Here is a 22,430-nt window from a genome sequence, read left to right on the forward strand (position 1 = left end):
CGCTGGCTTCGCAGAGTCCAGGTTTAGAGATAGAGGCTCAAAAGCTGTCAGGCCACGAGCTACATCTGCCCATGGATATGTTTTGTTTGGCAGGCAAGGTTTTACGTTTTCTACAAATTAGTTCCAACATTTATAAAATCTAATGGTTTCCTAAGAATCCAAACATCCAGCTTCTCTGGATAACCAGGCAGCACTGGGCTGAAAATGCCTTAGGAAGAGGCCAGACCCTTAGGGTTCTGGGGGGCAAGGGTGGGCAAGCGAAGACCTAAGTGGGCAGAACTCAAAGCACAGAAAGCCCAGACAGCCACAGGCCCCAAAGTGTTCACTGCCAAAGTCAGCTACAGAATCAGCCACAGCTCCTGGAGGCGGGGCCGGCTATCCACAATGGCCCCAGTCCCCACCACTCCTTATAGCCTCACACCAAAAGCTTCATGGATTTGTGTTTACTCACTGGCCCTTGTAGGCATGTAGCTGGTAGCCTCTTAGAAATACACATGCCTAGGCCTCATAAACACACCTGACCCACAGGCCTTCTTCCCCATAATCTCCTCCACCTCCCTCTTCCACCCAATCTTCAAGGACAGAAAATCTGCTGACATCAGAATTAAAGGCTACCTCCTGCAAAGAGCACACATTTACCCAGGAGAACAGTCAGAAACTTTCTATGTGGGATGCCTGCCAACTACAGGATGTTTTGTAAGATACGTTGAATAATTGACAATCTATCTGATTCGAGTTGCGCTTTTATCGCCACACATCTGTTTATCGTTTTACTACATCCGTACAAAATACCGACATGTCAAACTCTGGGGAAGCATCCTCATAACTTATTCATGAAGAAAAAAATCATGTGCAATGATAAACTTGAAATGACAGAAATCGTTATTTTTACTTTAAACTATTTGTCCATTGGAACAGCTCCATTTAAAAATTAACACAATTTGGGGTGTCTTGGTGGCTCAGTCAAGTGTCAGCCTTCAGCTCAGGTCATGATCTCAGGGTCCTGGGATCAAGTCCCACATCAGGCTCCCTGCTCAGCAAGGAGCTCTGCCCCTCCCCCCAGCCCATATGCTTGCTCTCTCTCTCTCTCTCTTTCTCTCTTTCTCAAAAATAGATAAAATCTTTAAAAAATTAAAATTAACACTTTGAAAAATTATTAATATTTGATCACTGCATAATTTGAAGCTTCAGTCTTCCCCAAATCCAATATGGTTCAGATTTCTTGAGGCAATTTCAAAGTCTGTTGGAAAGGCAGCTGTAACTTCATAATGAGAGAGAAAAAAATGATCAAGAACTCAAGGAACTCAAGAACTAATTACAGACCCGAAGACATACCTGCTTCTTATCCTGTGTTTTCTTAAAATCTTCACAGGCTAGCCAAAATAAAACATTTTCTTCACTGAATTCCTTTTTTAAAAATTCCTATAGATAAAAAGAGGAGAAAATATCAAGCAATGTTATACTTTAAGGAAAGAAAATAACAAGTAATTTCCTTCAAGGGCCAGTTTGGCAAAATGGGACTAATGAATATGGTTCTGTCACCCTTCGAAAACTCCATCCTAAAAAACAAAGCATATGTTTAATGTTAAAGCTAGAATTTCATATGCATTTGAATTTACTGACTCGGACATCGTCAGGAAGACTAAAAATGAAGCAAGAATTTACTCAGAAGTCTAAGATAACAATAAATTACCAAAGAGTAAATTTAAGTGGGAGATATATTAGTTCCTTCCAGACAGTGTTTAAACAAAGTACATTCCTCTAAAATCAGCCCCATTTTTTTTTAAACAAAAGAAAAGAAACAAATTAAGCATGTCTAAAAATGCCACGATGAAAACTATTTTAAGCTGGAGGTGTGTTTTCTTTGGGCAGCAGTGGGGGTGAGTAGCACGGTCTGCCATCCCACTGGGTGCAGAATGGGGTCCTCCCTGAGATCTAGACGGTGCCCCCAGGGGCCGGACGTCCAGAGATGTTAGAGCCCAGCCCACCACCCCCTCCCCCGGCGCTGCAACACGGACCAACAGCATCAGGGCTAACGCTGACCTGAGCCAAAACTTAAAGGCAGAAGGCGGTGGGACTCGGTCAGATATAGGGCCCTCTTGAAATTCCCATGTGGTTCTTCTCTCCGACCCCCGGGGTTTCTGCCAGCCAGAGGGTTCTTTCTAGGCAGTGCCGACACACCCCATCCAACAGCCTCCTCTCGGAGTTCACCTTCACTTCCCCAGCCGTTGTCCTCCTTTCTCACCGGGTCCATAATGAATCCCGAGAATCCCGGAGAACCAACCTTCACATCAGAGACCCAGACCACCCCCTCCCAGGGGTCCCAGAGCTGGAAAGGCTTTGGGGATTCTGCCAATGAGCAAAGCACCTCTTTGCCCATCACCCCCCCCTCCCATCCAACTACATAAAAACCAGAAACAGCCTGTGCGTGCCCCTCCGCTTGGACCCCAGGCTATCTGGGAGAGAGTCTCCCCCTTGGCCATAGCAAGTGAGAAGTCCTAATTCTCAGGTTGGGACACATAGAGGGAAAAACCAGTCCGTGTTCCCCACAACAGGTGTCTACCCTTCTGCACAGGCTGCACCGATCCCAGTCGACAATGAAAAAGGCAAACCCTAAATCTTTTCACGCCTTCTGGGTCTTCGAGCAGATTCTCCAGAGAGGCCGCCCATTTGGCTGTGCTCTTGGGGTTCTGCTGGCTGCTGCTGGGACTCCCATCGCTGCCGTGGATGTCTGCAAAGCAAAGTTCAGACTGTGAATTTGGCCCAAAGATACTTTCACGTAAAAATATCCGCAAGTAATGGTCACTGTCATCACCATTGTGGCTAATACAGGTTACGTGCCAGAATCTACGGCAGGCGCTTCACACGGGGAACCCATTCTAGCTCCCATGATAACCTTAGGAAGGAGGCACTGCCATTTCCTCCATCTTACGTGTGAGGGAAACTGAGGCTCAGAGCGATGACAAGGGGGCCTTGTCCTTTCCCACCACTCTCCATCCATCCTTCCCCCACCCACGTGTCCTCTGGCCAGCCCTCAAGCCTCCCAAGGACTTCCTCCCAGGAACCCTGCCACCATGGCGGCTGCTTCCCCATTACTGTGCTTTGGGCACAGTCTGGTCATTATCGCGCTGTCTTGTGATGATCTGCGTGACTGACACAGTAGTCCGAAAGCTTCTGTGTTATCTTTATGTTGTATCCGCAACACAGGTAGTTCATTGCCCGGCACATAAATAAAAGTGTGCACCGGGGTTGGGCCAAGGGTGGGAAAAGGGAGACACTGGCTGCAGCTACATGATTTTAGGGGGTTGCTAAAAAACTCAGGCATCAAGATAAATGGTCTTTTCATGCAAGATTTTGAAAAATCAAAATATGCAAAGAATTCCATAATGTGGGGCATCTGGGTGCCTCGGTTGGTTAAGCGTCTGCCTTTGGCTCACGTCATGATCCTGGGGTCCTGGGATCAAGCCCCATGTTAGGCTCCCTGCTCAGTGGGGAGCCTGCTTCTCCCTCTCCTTCTGCCTTTCCCCCCGTTATGCTCTCTCATTCCATCAAATACATAAATAAAATCTTAAAAAAAAAAGAAAAAGAATTCTTTAACAAACAAAATAACAAAATTGTGAATAAAAACAGGATTGGTATTACTGATTTTTCCTTTGTCTCCAATACGGTTCAGCATCACACCGTTACTACGCGTATAGATTGGATGAATGACTCTCTACCTGCACACCCGCTGCCTTCTCTTCCTCAAGAGCAGAAAAGTCTCTTGACTATAGGAAAGGGGACAGGAGACTTCCAACTAACACACTTTGACTATTTGCCTGAGAGGAAGTACAACACACACATGCCTCATTTTACAGAATTTGGTCCCTTCCTGGAGTCAAGGGGAAAAAAAAAACATTGAATGTAACTTCGGATGGGCCCAGGTTCCAAACCCAGTTCAGCAAATTCAGACTGTGTGGTAAGGGGCAAAATTCTGTGTGCAAGATAATCTCCCTGTCTCACTGGTTATCCAAAAGACTAAAACGGGAAGCCCATCGGGTATCTAGAAGCTCACAGAGGACCCTCACAAATGTTAGTTCCTCTCTCCTCTTCCCTAAAATAATGATGTATCAAGTGAACTCTTTTTATAGCTAATACTTTTCTCATTCGAAGTGGATGCCTATTTCTTTCTTTCTTTCTTTCTTTTTTTTTTTTAAGATTTTATTTATTTGACAGAGAGAGCTCACAAGTAGGCAGAGAGGCAGGCGGGGTGGGGGGGGAACAGGTTCCCCACTGAGCAGAGAGCCTGATGTGGGGCTCGATACCAGGACCCTGAGATTATGACCTGAGCTGAAGGCAGAGGCTTTAACCCACTGAGCCACCTAGGCATCCCGTAGATGCCTATTTCTATAAAGAAAAGTTTGAATGTAGGAGAAATTACGCTTTTAATTTTAAAAATCAGCAAAGCAGACCATTTGAAAAGGACAAATGAAAAAAGTCCTATGAATATTAATTGCTGCAAACCACTAGGATGCCATAGAGTTTTAAACGTTTTTGGAAGAAAGTTGTATCCGGATACATTGGCCTTAACAGTAACTCAGCTGCCATGATCTTTCCTGTTCTATTGGGCCAATCCACGTGTTAATTTCTCAAACAGCTGAGACTCTTGTCCCCCAGGGTCTGGGAGAACCACCTGGATTGTAGACACTTGCTGGCTGACTGGGGCTGAAAAGCAGAAGCCAGAAGCCTGCCAGGGAGTGGGGACTGTGTTTCAATGCGCACTGGTGATAGAGCACATAAGAGAATTTTCAAGACAGATCTGTTCCTTTCACGGAGAAGTAAACTCACTCAAACACAGCACAAATGGACCTGATTCTCCTTTAAAGTGAATCTTCAGTCCGTGGATATTACATTACTTCCCCTGCTCTCTTCGAAAATGCTAGAACGGCAAGCCTCTAAACACAGTGAACACTGGGTTTCTTCCCGACAAAGTACAAATCGAATCAAGAGATCACCATTATAAAAAAAGTTCTGCAAGAGGGTTCATTCGGCCAAGCATTTCACCAACTTATTCCTGCTCATGAGTACAGCCTCACAACTTGCTACCCTCCCTCAGGAGATCGTCTCTGAAGTAAATACACACAGAGACACAAGTAGGCTGCTCCCGGGAGCAGTCTTAGGCAGCCAGAAATTTCTCCTGCTGTCACACAACACCTACTCTGCGCGTAAGTTTCCAACCTTGGTCTGAAAGGGTTTTAAAGCTCCTGACATTCTTTTCAACAAAAAACAGACCACATCTTAGTGTTTGCTGCCACACGTATCTTGCAAATAAATACACTCAGTGGATTCCCATTTAAAAATCCAAAAGAGAGAAGAATCCATGAAACAAGATGGGATAGGGAGGGAGAGAAACCATAAGTGACTCTTAATCTCACGAAACAAACTGTGGGTTGCTGGGGGGAAGGGGGTTGGGAGAAGGGGGGTAGGGTTACGGACATTGGGGAGGGTATGTGCTTTTGGGTAAATTGGAAGGGGAGATGAACCATGAGAGACTATGGACTCTGAAAAACAATCTGAGGGGTTTGAAGTGGCGGGGGGGTGGGAGGTTGGGGTACCAGGTGGTGGGTATTATAGAGGGCACGGCTTGCATGGAGCACTGGGTGTGGTGAAAAAATAATGAATACTGTTTTTCTGAAAATAAATAAATTGGAAAAAAAAAAATCCAAAAGAGTGCTCCTTTGGTTAAATAGGAGATAAGCTTTCTGACCCCACCATTTGATAACTGCCACCTCCCCCAACCCTTAATTTATACTCAAATTACTTTGCATATTAAATTTCTGTGCCAACTTTCACTTGATCGAAAACTCTTGTAACTCAATACGCACTAGTCTGGTCTAGTCCCTGGATTTTATAGACTGAGAAATAGAGGTGCAGAGGGTAAAATGACCTACCCAAGGTGACCCAACTAGAGAACAGCTCGATGGAACCCGTACTAGGACTTCAGTGTGAAAGTGACCGTCCCCCGACCCAGGGCCACCCTCGCAGAACCCCAGGTCTGCTCCAGAACATAGTACCTGGCAAATAAACGGCCCTTTCTCTTGGTCCTTGACTGGGCTATCATCTCCCTGCCATCGAAAGTCATGGATTGCATTGACCCCGACACGAATACAGAAGGGCACAGAATTTCCAGGGCTGGCTCAGGAAGTCCACCAAGATGCAGCTGCTCTCCACAGCCACAGCCACTGGAGTCTGGCTCCGGTGCCCTGGATAAGACAAATTCCTTCTTGCCTTTGTGCCCACCTTCTGCCCCCACGACCTTTACTGTGGGAATCTACCGCACCCTGTCTGATGTGTGTTTTTGCTTTTCCCAGGAGTATTGGTTCGAATTTTTCCAAGACTTCCTGACTGCCCTTCAATTTTAATAAGAGCTTTTGGCTACACCTTTTTTCCTTAATCTTTCTTGATTGGTATCAGTAATAGATAGATAGCTCTAAATAGAGCCGCATTTGCAACTCCACTCATGTAACGGTGCCTCTCTTTTCCAAGTCATGCTCCTGACCACCAGGGAGACTGAGCGGTGCACCCCCCCCACCCCCACCCCCCATCTGGCACTGCCCTAGAGATCATCCCTCAACGCGGGCCATTTCTATTACCTCAGGAGACTTTCCCTACTTCCCAATGCATGTAAGTAAAGGCTCCTAAGACAAGTTCACCTGAAATGTTACAGTCAGTCCAGCAATTGTAAGAAAAAAAGGAATAACCTTTCTCTATAAAAAGCAAGTTTACTTCTGAACTTAAGAATAAAGCAAAGCCAAGAGCTCCCAGCTTCCCAACTCCTGGCACCTGGAGCCATAAAGGAATAATATTATTCTTTGCTTTTTTGTTGACAAAAGTTGCCATTTTAGATGGATTACACAAGAAGTTAAACTTGGAATGCACAGGTGGAAAAAAAGTCAAACATACTTATCTAGCAGCTTTAAGATCACTCAAGTTAGTAAGGAACTATCGCTGATGACTTTTGTTTCAATTTTGTCCAGTTCTGTTTATCTTGTCTTGTTGTTTAGTTTACCTATTAAAATATTTTTGCAATGAAAAAAAATTTTTTTTACCTCCTGCGGTCTTTAAAACATTTTAGATCAGATTTTTGTAGGCATGATACTTATTTTTCTTTTTCTTTTTTTTTTAAAAGATATTACTTATATATTTATTTGAAAAAGAGAGACCGAGATAGCAAGAGAGAGCCGAGCATGGAGGAGAGGGAGAAACAGGCTTCCCGCTGAGCAGGGAGCCCAATGCGGGGCTCGATCCCAGGACTCTGGGATCCTGACCTGAGCTGAAGACAGACACTTAACCCACTGAGTCACCCAGGAGCCCTCACAATACTTGTTTTTCAATAGATTTATGCTCAGAGCAATCTATCATTAGCTAGTAACAACAGGGGACACTGACACTTTGTAGTGTGCTGGGACTGCTTCAAGCTTTTTCTGTGGGTTCGATCATTCACACCTCACAATGAGCCGGTGGTGTGCTTAATATCCCCACTTCCGAGGGGGAAGCACAGACGAGGCACAGAAACTTGTAAGCATCGCCCAGCGAGGAGAGCGGAGACCACGCTCCGAGCACAGCTCCAGAGCCCATGCACTTTATCATAAGGTTCTACTGCCATTTTTGTTTCTAATAACAGCCGATCTCCACACTCACAAAGGCCAGAACATAACGGCCTTGAAGAGGAAGACAACTGCACCGTGGGAAAAGACTGAGAAAACCAAGAGGGAATTCAGCACAGACAAAACCCACAGCAGACCGCTAGAACCATCTAGCATGTGAACACAACATACATACGCTTTCCATTTACATTTATGCTGTTCTGTGTGGTTTCTGACTTCAGCAAAAGCCATTATTTCACAGATACAGATGGCTGAGGCTGGTGGCTTGCAGCATATTTCGTAATGCATTATTTATAGATGCTATGATGTCATATCTACCAGAGACTTTCTCCAGACATTAATTCCTTGGAAATCCATACTCAAAAGACATCTGTAACACTCACCAGAGCTAAAGGCTTACAGCGTGGATTCCTGCTAATAGTCTGCAGGAAGGTCTAGGTTAATGATCCTGCATAGACAATTTTCCCAAGTCAGATAATGTCCTAGTAAAACCTTAACACCCACCTTCCTCAAAGCAGAATCAGGGTACATCATCAAAGAGCCTATCCTAAGTACCCCCCAAACTTCTAGCATTATTAAAGAAAACATATGAAATATTCAAGCCCAGGAAGAGGCAGAAATGTTCATTCCCAATTCTAAAGCAGTCTGGTGCAACACACACACACACACACACCCCAAAATCCCCATAAACATTCAAGGAAAAGTGCACACCCCAAGAACCTTACGTAAAACCTCACATCCAGAGGAGCCTGGGTGGCTCAGCCAGTTAAGCGTCTGACTCTTGGTATCAGTTCAAGTCACGGTCTCTGTGTGGTGAGATCGAGCCCCGGGTCGGGCTCCGCACTCGGCACCGAATCTGCTTGAGGTTCTTTCCCTCTCCCTCCCCCTCTGCCCCTCCCCTCATTCTCTCTCTCACAAATAAATAAAATCTTTAAAACCTCATATCAACGATTCCGCATCAAACATATTACATTTTTTTTTTTTAAAGTCATCCGAACTTAGAAGCAGAGAATCAGTTGGTCACAACGGGAGATCTATGTAGGGCTCCGGAGAAAGTGAGTCACGGACACACTCTACCTAAACGTTACTTAAGTGTTTTCTGCCTCCAGCATCTAAGGTCGGAGAATGACCACCCTTCGAGCACGCAGTTCCCTTGGTGGGGAGGTTTGCGCGAAGTGCAACGAGCAGAATATAATAATAAAAATTGGAAAAGTTTTTAAAATAATCATAATAGCAAGCATCAAAGACCAGAGAAGGCGAGCAGGCTGCAGAGGGTTGGCTGGACTCAGAAAAGGCTTCGTGGCGTTTTTCTATAAGAAGCCAGAGACCTCAGAGAAAGCCAAGGGCTGGGGCGGTGCCTCCCGGGGCGCCGGTGCACCTTTAAGCGGAGGACATCTGCCAAAGGGGGGTGGGGGCCGCTCCTTACGTTCCATGCTCTGGGGTCCACCTGAGGAGTCTCACGAAGCCCAGAAACCCACTGCCTTCTCAGAGACGTTTCGTGGGAGACAGGCCGGGGGCTGTGGGGCTCCTGAGCACCCTTGGGTCTGGAGGAAAAACAAGACTCCACATCCTCTTTTGAGTGGACTAAACAACAGATGGCCACTGGCTTCCAGTTTCTACCAGAGGGAAGGAAATCAGAACGCCAGACTGTTATTTGTAGCCTCCCTAGATCTCTACTTTCTAGGCAAAGGCCCAGAAAAAATAAAAATTACCCAGGAGCCCTACTCTGGGGGTGAAAACGAAGACCCTGTCCTCATTTCCCTCACTTTCCAGAAGCCCTGTGCCGCCGCCCCCCCCAGGGGGCCTGACACTCACGCACAAATGTGCCTTCACTCCCCATGGGGCCCCCACGGCTGGGCGAGTAAGTGACATTCTGCATTTCTTGAGGAGGAGCTGAGTCCCCCCGGGGGGTCCGCCGTGTCTGGCGCTCATGTTCACGTTCATGTTGATGGATGTTTTCTGATGGATCGGGGGCGAGACAGTGGGCAGGACGGCTGTAAAAATAGCTCCGGACTGAGCGCTTGCTATATAGATCTGGTCTCCACGTCACAGCGACCCTCTGAGGTTGGGCTCATCAGGGGCCCATTTTACAGAGGTGGAAACTGAGGCACGGTGAGGTTAAGTCCTGTGCTCCAAGGAGAAAGCAAAGAAGTGGATGAGGTGGGGCTCAGCCCCAATCCTCGGGCTACAGAGCCTGCAAAGGCAAGAAGGAGAGTGACAGACGCAGTAAGTGAAAGGCGAGGCCCTTTTTCTCACGGAACTTAAAATTAATTGAGAAGACGAGACCAGGAGTTCCCAGATGGCTATCTGCCCACAATGCCACAGGATGGCATGAAGCTTTTTTCACCAGTTCATGAAGAAATAAGGGGGCACCTGGGTGGCTCAGTGGGTTAAAGCCTCTGCCTTCGGCTCAGGTCATGATCTCAGGGTCCTGGGATGGAGCCCCGCATCAGGCTCTCTGCTTTGCGGGGAGCCTGCTTCCTCCTCCTTTGTCCCTCTCTGCCTGCCTCTCTGCCTACTTGTGATCTCTGTCAAATAAATAAAATCTTAAAAAAAAAAAAAGAAATGAAAATAAGGATAAAAAAATATTTACCACGTAAGCTGTCTTGATATGGTCAAGGCAGCCATGGGTTGTTTTTAGGAAAAAGATCATTGTATTTATTTACACGGTACAAAATTCAAAAGACAGTGGGAGAACAGGGGAGCATGACTTCCTGTCAGCTCTATCCCTCAGCCACCCAGTGCCTCTCCCTGGACACAACAACCTCTAGAAGATTCCGTGGATCAGGATATTTCCTTACATGAAATTCTGTCTTTACTCTCTTGGGTATTCAAATGCCCTTTCATTTATGGAATGATAAAGACGGTTGATGATGGCATTGTTTTTAATGTCCTGACAAGAGAAAGGAAGAAAGGGGAGGAAGGGAAGAAGGAGGCAGGAGAAGAGGAAAGAGAAAAGCTGTCAGCTCCATATTCATTTATATATTTTAACTCTAAATATATTTTAACAAGATGACTCAACGGACATTGTGTGAACTCATGCAGGTAGCTCTAGGCTTGGGTCAGAAATTTGAGTTCTCTGGTCTGTCCCTTCTAAAATGGGTGGTGGCTCCAGACAAGACCCTGCCCCTTGGCCTCTGTGGCTGTCCACAGAGAGACAAAACAGCCTGCATTTCGGGGGCAGAGAGGGAGGGAGGCAGGAGGAGTCTGGGGAGAGAGGCCCTGCTGGGGCAGGGGGAGACCCAGCTTTGGGAGAAGACTCAGGACAGAGGACACCCCTGGGAAGCAAAGGGGCAGAAGCGGGAACGCACAGCCCCCCAGGGGCAGAGTGAGAGCAGGGGAATGGGCCTGGGGCAGAAGGCAGGCCGGAGGAAGGGTCCCAGAGCACCGTGCAGAGGGAACAGCACAGCTGACCCACAGGCACCCTGCAAAGCCCTGGAGGGATGGGAACCGGCTTAGAAGGGAAATGAGTCCCCGGAAGTCTGCAAGGGGCTGTCCCCCCTGCAGGGGATGCCTCCTGATGGCTCTTATCAGGTAGCTACTGCTGCTGTCGCCTGCCCGGGGGCCCCTCGGCCCCCACCACCCCTCTTAGGGCTGTTCCAGAGGAGAGCTATCTGGGGGAAGCAGAAGACAACCAGTGAGAGTAAATTTAGTACAATTTAAACAGCAACTTTCTAAGCCCAGCGCCCCAGGCCGAGGGGATTACTCAAGCACAGCAGGACGTGTGCCTTAGTCTACCCAGGAAGCCCCAGGAAACGGCCTGCCTGGCACCTGCCAAGGTTCCCCAAATTTCCAACAGTGCAAGAAGGAGACATCAGTCACATGCAAAGCCAATGAAGAAGGCAGAGCTGTAGCAGCATAGCAGCACCTGTGCCGCTGGTCTACGGGCTGCCCTTGGTGGCATTCAGAGCTGGTGGCATTGGAAGCTGACATCCCAGACACAGCCGGCTTGTAGGCTAACCATACCAGTCTAAAACAACACCCCTGGGCCCAGCCCGGCCTCCCTGTCCCCAAACTGCTCTCCCTGAAGCCACAGGCCAACAGGGCCCATGACGTTCCGCAGGGAAAGTTTTCCCAGAGGCCAAGACTGCCAGCTGCGGGGTTGTTAAAACAAAGACCTTAAGTTGCTATGTTGACTGTCATCTTTAAATAAAAACTTAAGCCCAGCAATAAATCCAAAACTGGTCCCAAGGGTTTAATGGGCTAGTGTACAACCGGCCCCCGGGGGGAGAGCCAAGCCTGCCTGGCAGGGTGGGGATTCCCTCCACGGATCGCCCCTCGGTCTGCTCGCAGAGGGAAGACTGTGGCTTCGGCTTTGCTTTCCAGGTGAGCAGCATCAAAACTACCACCGACTGTGTGAGTCCTTGTAGGGGGCGAGAGGGTGGACAGACTTCAGTGGCACAAGAATCAACTAAGGCATTTGTCGGAAATGCAGCTTATTCTCCCCCCCACCTCGGGTCCCCAAGATGGAATCAGTGGGTCCAGGGTGTGGCCTGGAAAGCTGCATTTTATCCACGGCCTTGGCATCCCCGGTGGGTTCAAGAACATACTTTGAGAAATCCCCTTAAGGAAAACAAGGGAATTCCACTTTGAACCTTGAAATTAGGGGTTAGGAATTCCAAACTCTGAGCTTGAAGACATGGTCTCCGGTAAGTTTTTGCTGAAAAGCAGGAAAAGCCTATACAATAGAAGGTTCTGGGTGCCAGGACTGAAACTGGGCCTGTATCAGGAGATTACAGGGCTGGATCCAGCACTTGTGGGGCTGGAAGCTTATATAATTTGGAGAGCCAGTTTAAGGAAAATAATTCAAAGTTACCAAGTAAAAATGCAGTACAGGGTCCCATGGATCACTTGGCAAGCTTCCCAGTACCTCTGCCTCGGGGCCCACATGCCCTTTCTCACTTGACCCCTTCTTTTCGCACTGCTGGATGGTGATGTCCAAAGGGCAGGGCCTCATTTGCCCTTTCTCATTGGTGGGGTACACTTTAAACCTAAAGATCCATTGCTGTTTGGGCTCTCAGTGGCGAGGTACCCAATGCCAAATCATGGTGCTTAGCTACTAATCTTTCTATCTGTCACCTAATCTCATGTTGTAAGGCTGAAAAGTGATGACCCTAAAAGAGGTACACTCCACTAGTATCTCTAAATTGCCCCAGTCTTTCTGGGGTACAACTCTCATCCCTATAACACCCCCAAACCAGGGATACCCCCAAATGATGCGAAGCAATGAAAACCCAGGCAGAGGTGTTCAGAACAGCTCTGTTTATAACATGAAAGTGGGGAAACTAACCATTATTCCTCACATATTACATGCCAGGCATTGCACTAGAGACCTCGGATGTTGTGTGTTTAATCCCAAGACTCTACGAAACCCACTTTACAGATGGGAAAACAGATGCAGAGGTGCGCCAGGAAACCAGCTCTCCTAGATAAAAAAGCTTGATCTGCAGTCTTTGCCCATTTCCATGGTAAAAGTATCCACCAAACAGCCAATTTCAAGCTGTCTGTGATTTGGCACCCAGTTCTCAAACTTCCCAATAATTTAGCAATTGGCTCAGAGGTCAAGTAACTTGCTCAAGGTCACCGAATGATAGAGTCAAGGTGGGAACCAGGAGCTGAGCTGGAGTCCAGGCTCTGCCTACTGTCCCACAGGCCTGTGAAGAGGCACCAACAGGGAACACCAAAGGAACACCCCCAAAGGAATCCTTGGACCCACAGACAACCCAGAAAGAAGTACAAGCCCACTGACACCAATACGAACTCTTTACAATAACCCTGTGAAGTCCTGCTTTACTAAGGGTGTCCTGAATATTAAATGCAATGATTTGCATAAGGTAATGGACAGGAAACCAGCTCCGTTCAAGGGCTCAAAGAGGGATAGCTGTTTTATTCCCATTCTGCAGAACCTCATTTGCACGCGACACAAAGTTTTTACAACAGTGGAGGTGGGATTTGGTCCCAGAGGGTCTGGTTCACCCGCCCACCCAGTCCCTCCTCTTAACTGCACTGTCTCTCATAAAATAGGATATTCAGTGAAAACAGGACCCACCAACATGTTCAGACTCTTAGCACTAAAGCAGCCACCGTCAGAGTGGGAGGTAGCAGAAAAGCCTCTGAACTCCACAGTCAGATCAACCTGAGTTTCAAAGATTCTCCATCCCCCCTAACTGGTTACCTAACAGCTCCGAGCTTCGGTTCCCTCTTCTGGAAAGTTGCCTTAACAGTACCTGTTTTACAAGGGCGCCCCTAAGGGTGGAGAGAGAACGCAGAACTGGGTGAACAGAGACCTGCGCCCACATTAAGAGCTCAAAGGAGCACAGCCGTAACTGTGAACGAAAAGGGTAAGGCGGTTGGCGTCAAAGGCATGGTCTCATTTTCACTGTGGATTCTCTGTCCTATCAACTCCCTGCAAACTGTGGCTCAGCCTGGTCCATTGTGGCAGCCAGGGCAAGTCCCCGGTAATGTCAGCGCTCCCCTAGAGCGAACTCTCCACCAGGGTGGAGAGATGTGCCTTCTCTCCACCCTGGTGTTCACCCTCCTCGGCGGCCCCACATTTCGGCTCCGCAGCGCAGAAATGAAGGCGCTGGGCAGCCCGGGCCCCGCTGCCAGTCCGATGCTGGGGTCCAGCCCTGCCACCTCCGGGCGCCTCGCGGGCATCATTCGCACCAACGCCCGCAGCGGAGAGAGACGGAGAACTCCCCAAGGGAAGGGACCCGTGCGACTTTTCGGATCTAGAGCCCACACTCCTTCCAAAGTTTGGGGATGCATGGGATCTCCTTTCTTCTCCCAGACCATCACTAAAAAGAAAACTGCTGCTGTTCTTCCTTTTGTCCAAACTTCCTCCCCGCAGCGCCGCTCGGGGCTCTGCGCTCCCACCGCCGCTGCGACCGCAGGGACGCTGGATGGAGCAACGAGCAGTGGCGCGGTCGGTGGGGACCCTCGTCGGGTGGCATCGCCGAGCCGCGCCCGAACACAGGAAGGAGGGAAGGATGCCCGGGACCCTGGGCGGGCAGCGTCAGCCGAGGCGGCTCCTCCGGGCGCCCCGATCCCCAGCCCGCGTGCCGGGGAGCCGCTTACCTGACGGCGGCCGCTTCCTGCTGAGCCGGCTCACGGCGCGGTTAAACATCGCCGCGGTCGCCCCGGGAGGAAGGAGGAGCAGCGGGGCGGCTGAGCAGGAGGACGGAGAGGAGGAGGAGGCCAAGGAGGAGGAGCCCGCTCAGCACCGCCCCGGCGCGCCCGCCCCCGCCCCGCCGCCCTCCCCACCGCCAGGCGCCGCGTGGCGCGCTCGGTGCGCCCTGCCCGCCCGCCCCGGCAGGGGCCCAGCATTCCAGCCTCCGGGGCCTGAGTGGCCCAGGGCGGTCGCGAGTGACCAAACGCCGAGTCCCGGCCCCGCGCCCGGGATGGCGTGCCCTGGCCTGGAAGGAGCGCGTGCTGTTGCCTGTGGCTTAGGAGCCCTGCCCGCGCACCCCGGGGGCCCCGCCGCCCAGCGGAGCTCGCCGAAGCCGCCGCCCCGGGCCCCGCCCCGCCCCTCCTGCCCGCCCGGCCGCCTGCCTCTCGGTTCTCCGACCAGCCCGGGCTCCCGCCCTCTTCCTGCAGCCTCGAGAAACGGGCGCGGCACCGCGCGCGCAGCGCTCTCGGTGGCTCCGTGCGCCTTCGCCGGGCGGCAGGCGGGGGTCCCCTCCCGCTACACGGACTGGGAAGCCGAGGCCTCGAGGTTCTGCAAACCCATGGTGAGGCCCACGGCTTCGCCTCCTCGCCCCCGGGATCCAGGATCCCCGCGGGCCTTCCCGCCCCGCGACTCCGGGGCTGCCCGGCCCTCCCCTGGCGGCGAAAGCTCGTGGGGCGTCGCCAGGGTCCCGGCCGTGGGGAGCGAGCCAGGCTGCGCTGCGCGGGCGAACTTGGGCGCCTTCTCCCCAAGTCCTGGAGGCTCCAGGGGCGGGCTTCGGTGCAGTTCTGCGAGAACCCTTAGGGTTCCACCGCCCAGAGATGCCTCTGTCCCTCACAGCGACTGGTTGGGGACACTTCTCTAACTTTGGGGACACGTGGTGCGGCTTCCGGCAGGGCCTTTGCTCAACTCTCGGAGTCACTCAGGTCCACTTTGCGCTCCTCCTCTCCCGCCACCAGTCACCTGCTCGGCCCGCCGCGTCCCCCTCTATCTATTGTCTCATTTCTGAGCAAACCAGCCCCCAAAGGGGTGTCATTAGCCTCATTTTCTTGAGCTTTCGGTTTGCGAAGAATTGTCTTTCTGGCGAGTCTTATTTTTCTCCTTGTGTATCCGGCTTTGTCTCCAAATTGGTCTTTATTTTTAGCTGTGCTAATTGCTATTTTTCTAAACCGCTCCCCAGTCGTCGGGCCCTGCCACCCTCCTTTTGCAGTGTTTTCACTAGCTGGCACTTTCTTTTATATCTTCTATTCTGAGCTGCCCATTCTGCTCATTTTTCCTCCCTTGTTCTACCCACCCGCTCAGTCCCAATTCCACCCCATCACTGGCTTTCCATGGTTGCTTCTCAGTGCTGCCCCTACCCTTGCCCTCTGAAACCCACTTTTCTCCCAATATTTCAGAGCCTGCACTCTCGCCTGCTGCAAGGAGAGGTTTTCCTGGCTCCTGAAGATGGTGATGAGCGCGGGGTTTAGAGTTGCGCTGCAGGATGGTCACTATGGGGACCAGGAACAAGCTCAGAACCCAGCTCAAAAGCTCAATTTAAAAACACCTCCTCCTGTCCTGGGTTAACTCTGGGGGTGGGCTCCCCACCTGCTTCTACACCCTTGTGACATACTGCAACCACAGGCGGCAGCTACCCCCTGTTGTAGGAGCCGGACTTGGAAACTCAGGCAGAGTCCTGGATCCAAACGAGATCGCTACTTTCCCAAAGCAATGCCAAGGGTGTCTATGCAGCACACCTCCCCAGAAAACTGCTCTGGAGACCAAATTACAGGTAATCCTAACACAGGAAACCAGGAGACTGGCACAGTGGGGAAGCATCAGGCATAGCTAAATATGCCAGTTGCCAGGTCCACCCCACAGTGTCCTGAAATGCCCTGGTGTGGCCTAAGACATACCCATGAATGCCTCCGGAGCTAAGAAGGCAGCCGGGCTTCTCTAAAATAAGGGGGAAATAGCCCCACTTCAAGCCACTTTCGCAGTCTTGTTAGCATATCAGATAGTGAGTTCAAAAATAAAGACCAGGGTCAAGGTTTAATGTACACAGTTTTAAATTTCTGTTTTGGAACGTTAAGAGACTGTCTCAGTAAAGTTGCTTTAAATATCTAAGTGTCTAAAGATCCAAAAGCCAGTTTTCAACAGGCACTGTGTAAAAGACCAAATATACAAATATAGAGCTTCATGGTTTCTAAAGTTTGCCAAAAGAAAACACACACACACACACACACACACACACACACGATTAAGTTCTGCCTGGGGTTTGCATGTGGGCTGACACTGCCCACCATCCAGGCAGAGCACTCACTCTGTGTGGCTCATCTCAGGCCTTCTCAAATGATGATAACCAACCTGGACAGGAAGAGGACAGGCAGCTTGGCCTCTTCCTACCCCTGTTGGTTCCATCTTTTGTGGAAAAATCTGTATTCAGCCAGGCCAGGAGAAAGAGCCTAGGATGTCAGAGGGATCATTGACTTCAAAGTTCAATATTTTTTGTTCTACTCAAAACTTCTAAAAATTAGTGAGCTCAGAATATATTATAGAACTTCTTACACTTTTTTATATATATTATATTTTAGAGTCATTCATAAAGAATATTCTAGCCCAGTGTAAGATAAAGAAGTGGCCTGAGTTGGAGTCAAGAGACCTGGATACCAGTCCTGGGCATAGAGCAGCCCAGCTGAGTGTCTTCAAACAGTCTCACGGGACTGGACAAGGAAAGGATGCCACTCACATTCTAAGGGTGTGGTGTTTACCAGCAATAAACATGAAAGCCACCTGGCAAGGTGCCCTGCACATGTAGTTCACAAAAATGTACTGGAATCCGAATTACTCTTGCTCCCCCTTACAGTGCTGCTTAAATAAACTTTATCCTATGTGCAGTGAGAAGTGGCATTTTTAAAAAAAAATATGAGGAATCTGCAGGAGGTTGGGGAACAGTGATGCAACCGACAGGCACAGAGAAAGGAAGAAAGTAAATTGTTACAACCTCTTCAGAAGCCAAGAGAGGCAGGTATGTTAAGATACATTTCTGGCAACATGTGTAAAAGCTTTCAAAATGTTTATACCCGCCCGACCAGTGAATACTTCCACAACTAGTAATTTATCCTAAAGAAAGACTAAGAGAGGCAAAGATTTCTGGGTACTGTTGAACATCCTAACTCTTCTTTCATGAGTGCTGTTTATAATTCTATATGTACTCATTAATGGAGGGACTAAGGGACAATATATTCCTATGATGGGATATTTACAGTTGTAAGAACTGGTTTTGTTTTTCAGGATACAGAGATACAGAAATTTTTCAGTGGGCAAGGAGAGGAAATATAGTTGATTTATGTATAGAAATCTTTCAGAAAACCATACCAAAATGTTTCTAGCATTTGTGTCTAGATGGGATAAGCAGTGGTTTTAATTTTCATTATTACATTTTCCAATTTTGCAAAATTTCTGTGGTGTATATACTCTTAAATCAGTGGGAAAAAAATGAGTGGTTGGAAACTGGTCAAAATCTCTATGGGATTTGATCTACCAATATTTAAACCCACATTTTTACAACATGAGTTTTGCTGTCTTTAAACTCTGCATTTCCATGGAGGGAGCAAGCAGACACCAATGGCCTTTCCCATCTTTGATCTCCCTTGCACTTCAACTCACACATTCATGGCATGGCACAGCCAGAGGTCAGCGTACTACCCTGCAGGTCAGGAGACAGGCCTGGGGCGCCTGGGTGGCTCAGTCAGTTAAGCATCTGCCTTCAGCTCAGGCCATGATCCCAGGGTCCTGGGATGGAGCCCCCAAATCGAAGCAGGACTCCCTGCTCTGTGGGGAGCCTGCTTCTCCCTCTCCCTTTGCCTGCTGCCCTCCTCCCCCCACCCCCCCAACCTGCTGTGTGCTCTTTCTGTCAAATAAATAATTTTTTTTTAAAAGAAAGAAAAGAAACTGAGGCCCAGAGAACTTTGGAGACAATGTGCTACTAGGTCTCCTGAGAGATTTGAGCCCGTTCTTTCCCCCCACCCCACCCCAACCCCCGCCGGCCTCTTGAACCCCTCTGTTTTCTGTCACATTTGCTATCCCCCCGCCACCTTCCTTCATACAAGTGGGCGCTACACACTCAGTCTTTGGAGCTCTTCTTTTGCATGCTTACTCCCCTGACCATCTCAAGTCTAAAGTCTTTTGATACCATTTTTTAAAAATAGGCTTTAAAAAATTTTTATTTATTTGACAGCGAGAGAGATCACAAGTAGGCAGAGAGGCAGGCAGAGAGAGGAGGAAGCAGGCTCCCCGCTGAGCAGAGAGCCCGATATGGGGCTTGATCCCAGGACCCTGGGATCATGACCTGAGCCGAAGGCAGAGGCTTTAACCCACTGCGCCACCTACGTACCCCCAAAATAGACTTTTTGGGGAGCAGTTTTAGGTTTATAGCAAAATTGAACAGAACATACACAAGAGTTCCCATGTGCTTCTTGCCCCCCAACATGCACAGCCCCCCACAGCCACCTCCCCCCAGAGGGGTACGTTTGTTACAACTGGTGGACCTATATGACACAACAGTCCCCCAAGTCCCTACGAAATCCCATCCTGACGCCGCAGAACACGCTTCTTCTCCAGCCGGGGCTGGCCTGCCTGCGATCTTCTCCGATGCCTGATGGCACCTTCGGACTGAGCGTGTCCGGATTGGCGCCTCCGCGGCTGCCCCACGCCTGCCCCCCTCCAGCCGCCGCCTCTGTCCAGGGCGGCTCCGCGTCTCAGCTGCTCAGACTGAGAATCTGGGAGTCGTTTCTGATCATTGTTTTCCTCGGACCTCCCATGGCCTCCTTCGAGGCGTCCTGCGGTTTGGACTGAACGCGTTGTCCGTGCGCTCACCGTTTCCATCCCGTCCACGGCATCACCCGCCACCTGGCCACGGGCGGCAGCTGCCCACACGGCCCCGGCCTCTGCCTCGCGCGGTCTGTGGGAGACCCAGCGCCCGGAGGGGGCCCTGACACAAGGGAAGTCTCCACATATCAACCCTCTGCTCAGACTGCGCTGGGGCCCCCCGTGGTCCCAGGAGAAAGCCCACAGGATAAAGATGGAGCAGGCCCCACGTGGCCAAGACCTCCAGTCCCCTCTGAACCCCTTTCCGGGTCTTCCTCTGCCCCGCAGCTCATCTGCTCCCACCTCACCTCCTTACCCCGCAAACACCCCCACAGCTCCGACCTCATGACCTCTGCACTGGCTAGTTCCTCTGTCTGGAACCTGGAACCCCTCCCCCCTCGCGCCCAGTGTGCATGTCACACTCCCTCTGTGGCTTCAGATCTTTATCCAGAAGTTACTTCACCCGTGTTTAAGCTGGCAAGCCCACCTTCTGTACTTCCACGTCCCCTTTCCTCCATCCCCGCAGTGCGGTTCCGCAGAGCGTGTAGCACCTTCTAGCACAGCGCGTTCTAGCTGTTATGTTTGCTGTTTCTCCACAGGGTCCCCGCATTCCCCCTACCTTGCATTCTCCCTGGAGTCCCAGCTCCTGAATGGGGGCCTGTCACACAAGGATCACTCAATGAAATGTGTTGATGACCCAAAAGAATCCTTTTTTTTTTTTTTAAAGATTTTATTTATTTATTTGTCAGAGATGGAGAAGACAAGCACAGGAAAAGGCAAGCCGGGTGGGGGGGGGGTGGCGGGGTGGAAAGCAGGCTCCCTGCTGAGCAAGGAGCCCGATGTGGGACTCAATCCTGGACCCCCGGATCATGACCTGAGCTGAAGGCAGATGCTTAACCACTGAGCCACACCCAGGCGTCCTGACCTGAGAGAATCCTTACACCCTCTCTCCCAAATCCCCAGTCAGATGACAGAGAAGCTGCTAAACACAAGGTATATTTTTATAGTAAGGTACAATCCCACCTGGACAAGGTGTATGGGAAAGGAGGCAATAATGGAAGAGAGATTTCAACCAAACTGACAGCTGATGGGAATGCAGAAACCATTAACTCAAAAATTCTACTTCTTACTATCTTACACTCAGAAGAAATAAGTGTCCACACTAAAACTTGTACCTGAATGTTCATGGCAACATTTTTTTTAAATTTTATTTATTTATTTGAGAGGAGAAAGAGAGAGAGAGCATGAGAGAGGGTAGGGGCAGAGGGAAAAAGAGAATTAGACTCCCCACTGAGCAGGGCCATAGCGACATGATCGATAAAAGCCCCAACGTGGAAACAACCCAAATGCACATCAACTGACAAATGGATAAACTGTGCCATATCCTTACACTAGAGTATTATTTGGCAATAAAAAGGAATGACGTTCTAACGCATGCTACAACACAGATGAACCAAAAAAAAAAAAAAAAAAAAGTGTGGCACTGGGTGAAAGAACCATCACAGAATGGCATACATCATATAATCCCACTTATATAAAGTCTAAAATAGGCACATTGGTAGAGAAGGAAAAGATCAGTGGTTACCTAAACCAAAGCAAGGAGAGAGTGGGCAGGGACTGCTGATAAGTACAAGCTTGCTTTTGGGGGATGATGAAAAAGTCCTAAAATTAGATTAGGGTGATGGTTGCACAACTCTGTAAATATAGCCAAAGTCATTTAATTGTATGGTCAATTAGGTGAACTCTATGTATACAAATAATATCTCAACAAAATTGTTTAATTTACAAAAATCCAAAACAGATCACATACAAAAGTTCAGAACTTGAACAGTCATCAGACTCCTTGGAAAGCTATTGGAAGATATGCTGCACCACAGACGGGAGCATTTACTATACACTCAGCTCCATTCCAAATGCTCTTTGAAAGACGCTTCTCATTGAGCAAGCACTCAGAGGGGCCTCAATTCTAGACCGTCTCTGCGGGCGGCTAGGCCACCAACTAACTGCAAGTCAGTTGTAGCTCCTCGTGGGTTAAAAAGCACATTCACACATATTTTCATTCAATCTTGACTAACAGGGTGATAGGGGAGTTGATAGATGTAGAAACCGTGTCCAGGAGGTCTGGAGAGAGCTCGATGTCCTAGGTACGGGTGCAAGAGGAGGGATGGACTTCAGGTCTCTTGGCTTCTAGTGCTCTTTGCACGACTGCCTCCCACCCAGGAAAAAATGATTAAAAAAAAATCCCTGTTCCAGGTGTCTACTTTGGAACACTGTACGCGGGTGTTATTTTTAAATGTTAAAGAATCCAGAGTTCTTAACCTGGACCTTCCTTCCAATCTAGATTCAAAAACGTCCTCTGAAAAGCAAACAATAGAAACAACAAAAGTGCGTGGGTGCACGCCTACACATGATCATGTAAGGCGGGACCGGACCATAATGCTGTTCTGGGGTTCCTGAACAATTGCACCGCCAACACATGACCCATTCCGTGTGATCACAGACACCCTGCAGAGGCGACTGGGTAGCCGTCCCTGCTGAGACCTTTTCAAAAACTTCTCCTATGGGATGTCATATTCTGCTGGGTATTTCTAATCGTGAACACTATCTTGTGGACCTATCTTGCAACTGTGGGAAATGGCCAAAAGCTATGTGGTGAAGACCTGTGGACTGGGGCGTGTGAGATGTCAGTGAGGGGCCAAAGTGCAGACAGGAGACAACGCTGTAAGGTCGCTGGGCAACTGACCAGTGTGCCTTATAAGCCGAGCCCCGAA

The 22,430-nt window shown here is 49.4% G+C and overlaps 1 protein-coding gene across 2 annotated transcripts in view; it reads right to left on the reverse strand.

Moving 5' to 3' along the window:
- RGS10 (regulator of G protein signaling 10) overlaps positions 1–14,823 on the reverse strand; it is a 38,557-nt gene extending 23,734 nt beyond the window's left edge. Inside the window, exons 1-3 of one of the 2 annotated variants that reach the window (XM_044236687.1) lie at positions 14,724–14,823; positions 2,613–2,731; positions 1,336–1,422 (exon numbers count right to left, since the gene is read on the reverse strand). In XM_044236687.1, coding sequence (XP_044092622.1) covers positions 1,336–1,422; positions 2,613–2,731; positions 14,724–14,772 — 255 coding nt within the window. In that variant the 5' untranslated portion in view covers positions 14,773–14,823. Of the gene's footprint in view, positions 1–1,335; positions 1,423–2,612; positions 2,732–9,072; positions 9,248–14,723 lie in introns of those variants that run through there. The other variant, XM_044236688.1, reaches the window with a different exon arrangement.
- Positions 14,824–22,430: the final 7,607 nt, after the last annotated feature.

Source organism: Neovison vison, chromosome 2 (assembly GCF_020171115.1).
Source record: "Neovison vison isolate M4711 chromosome 2, ASM_NN_V1, whole genome shotgun sequence".
NCBI classification, from domain to species: Eukaryota; Metazoa; Chordata; class Mammalia; order Carnivora; family Mustelidae; genus Neogale; species Neogale vison.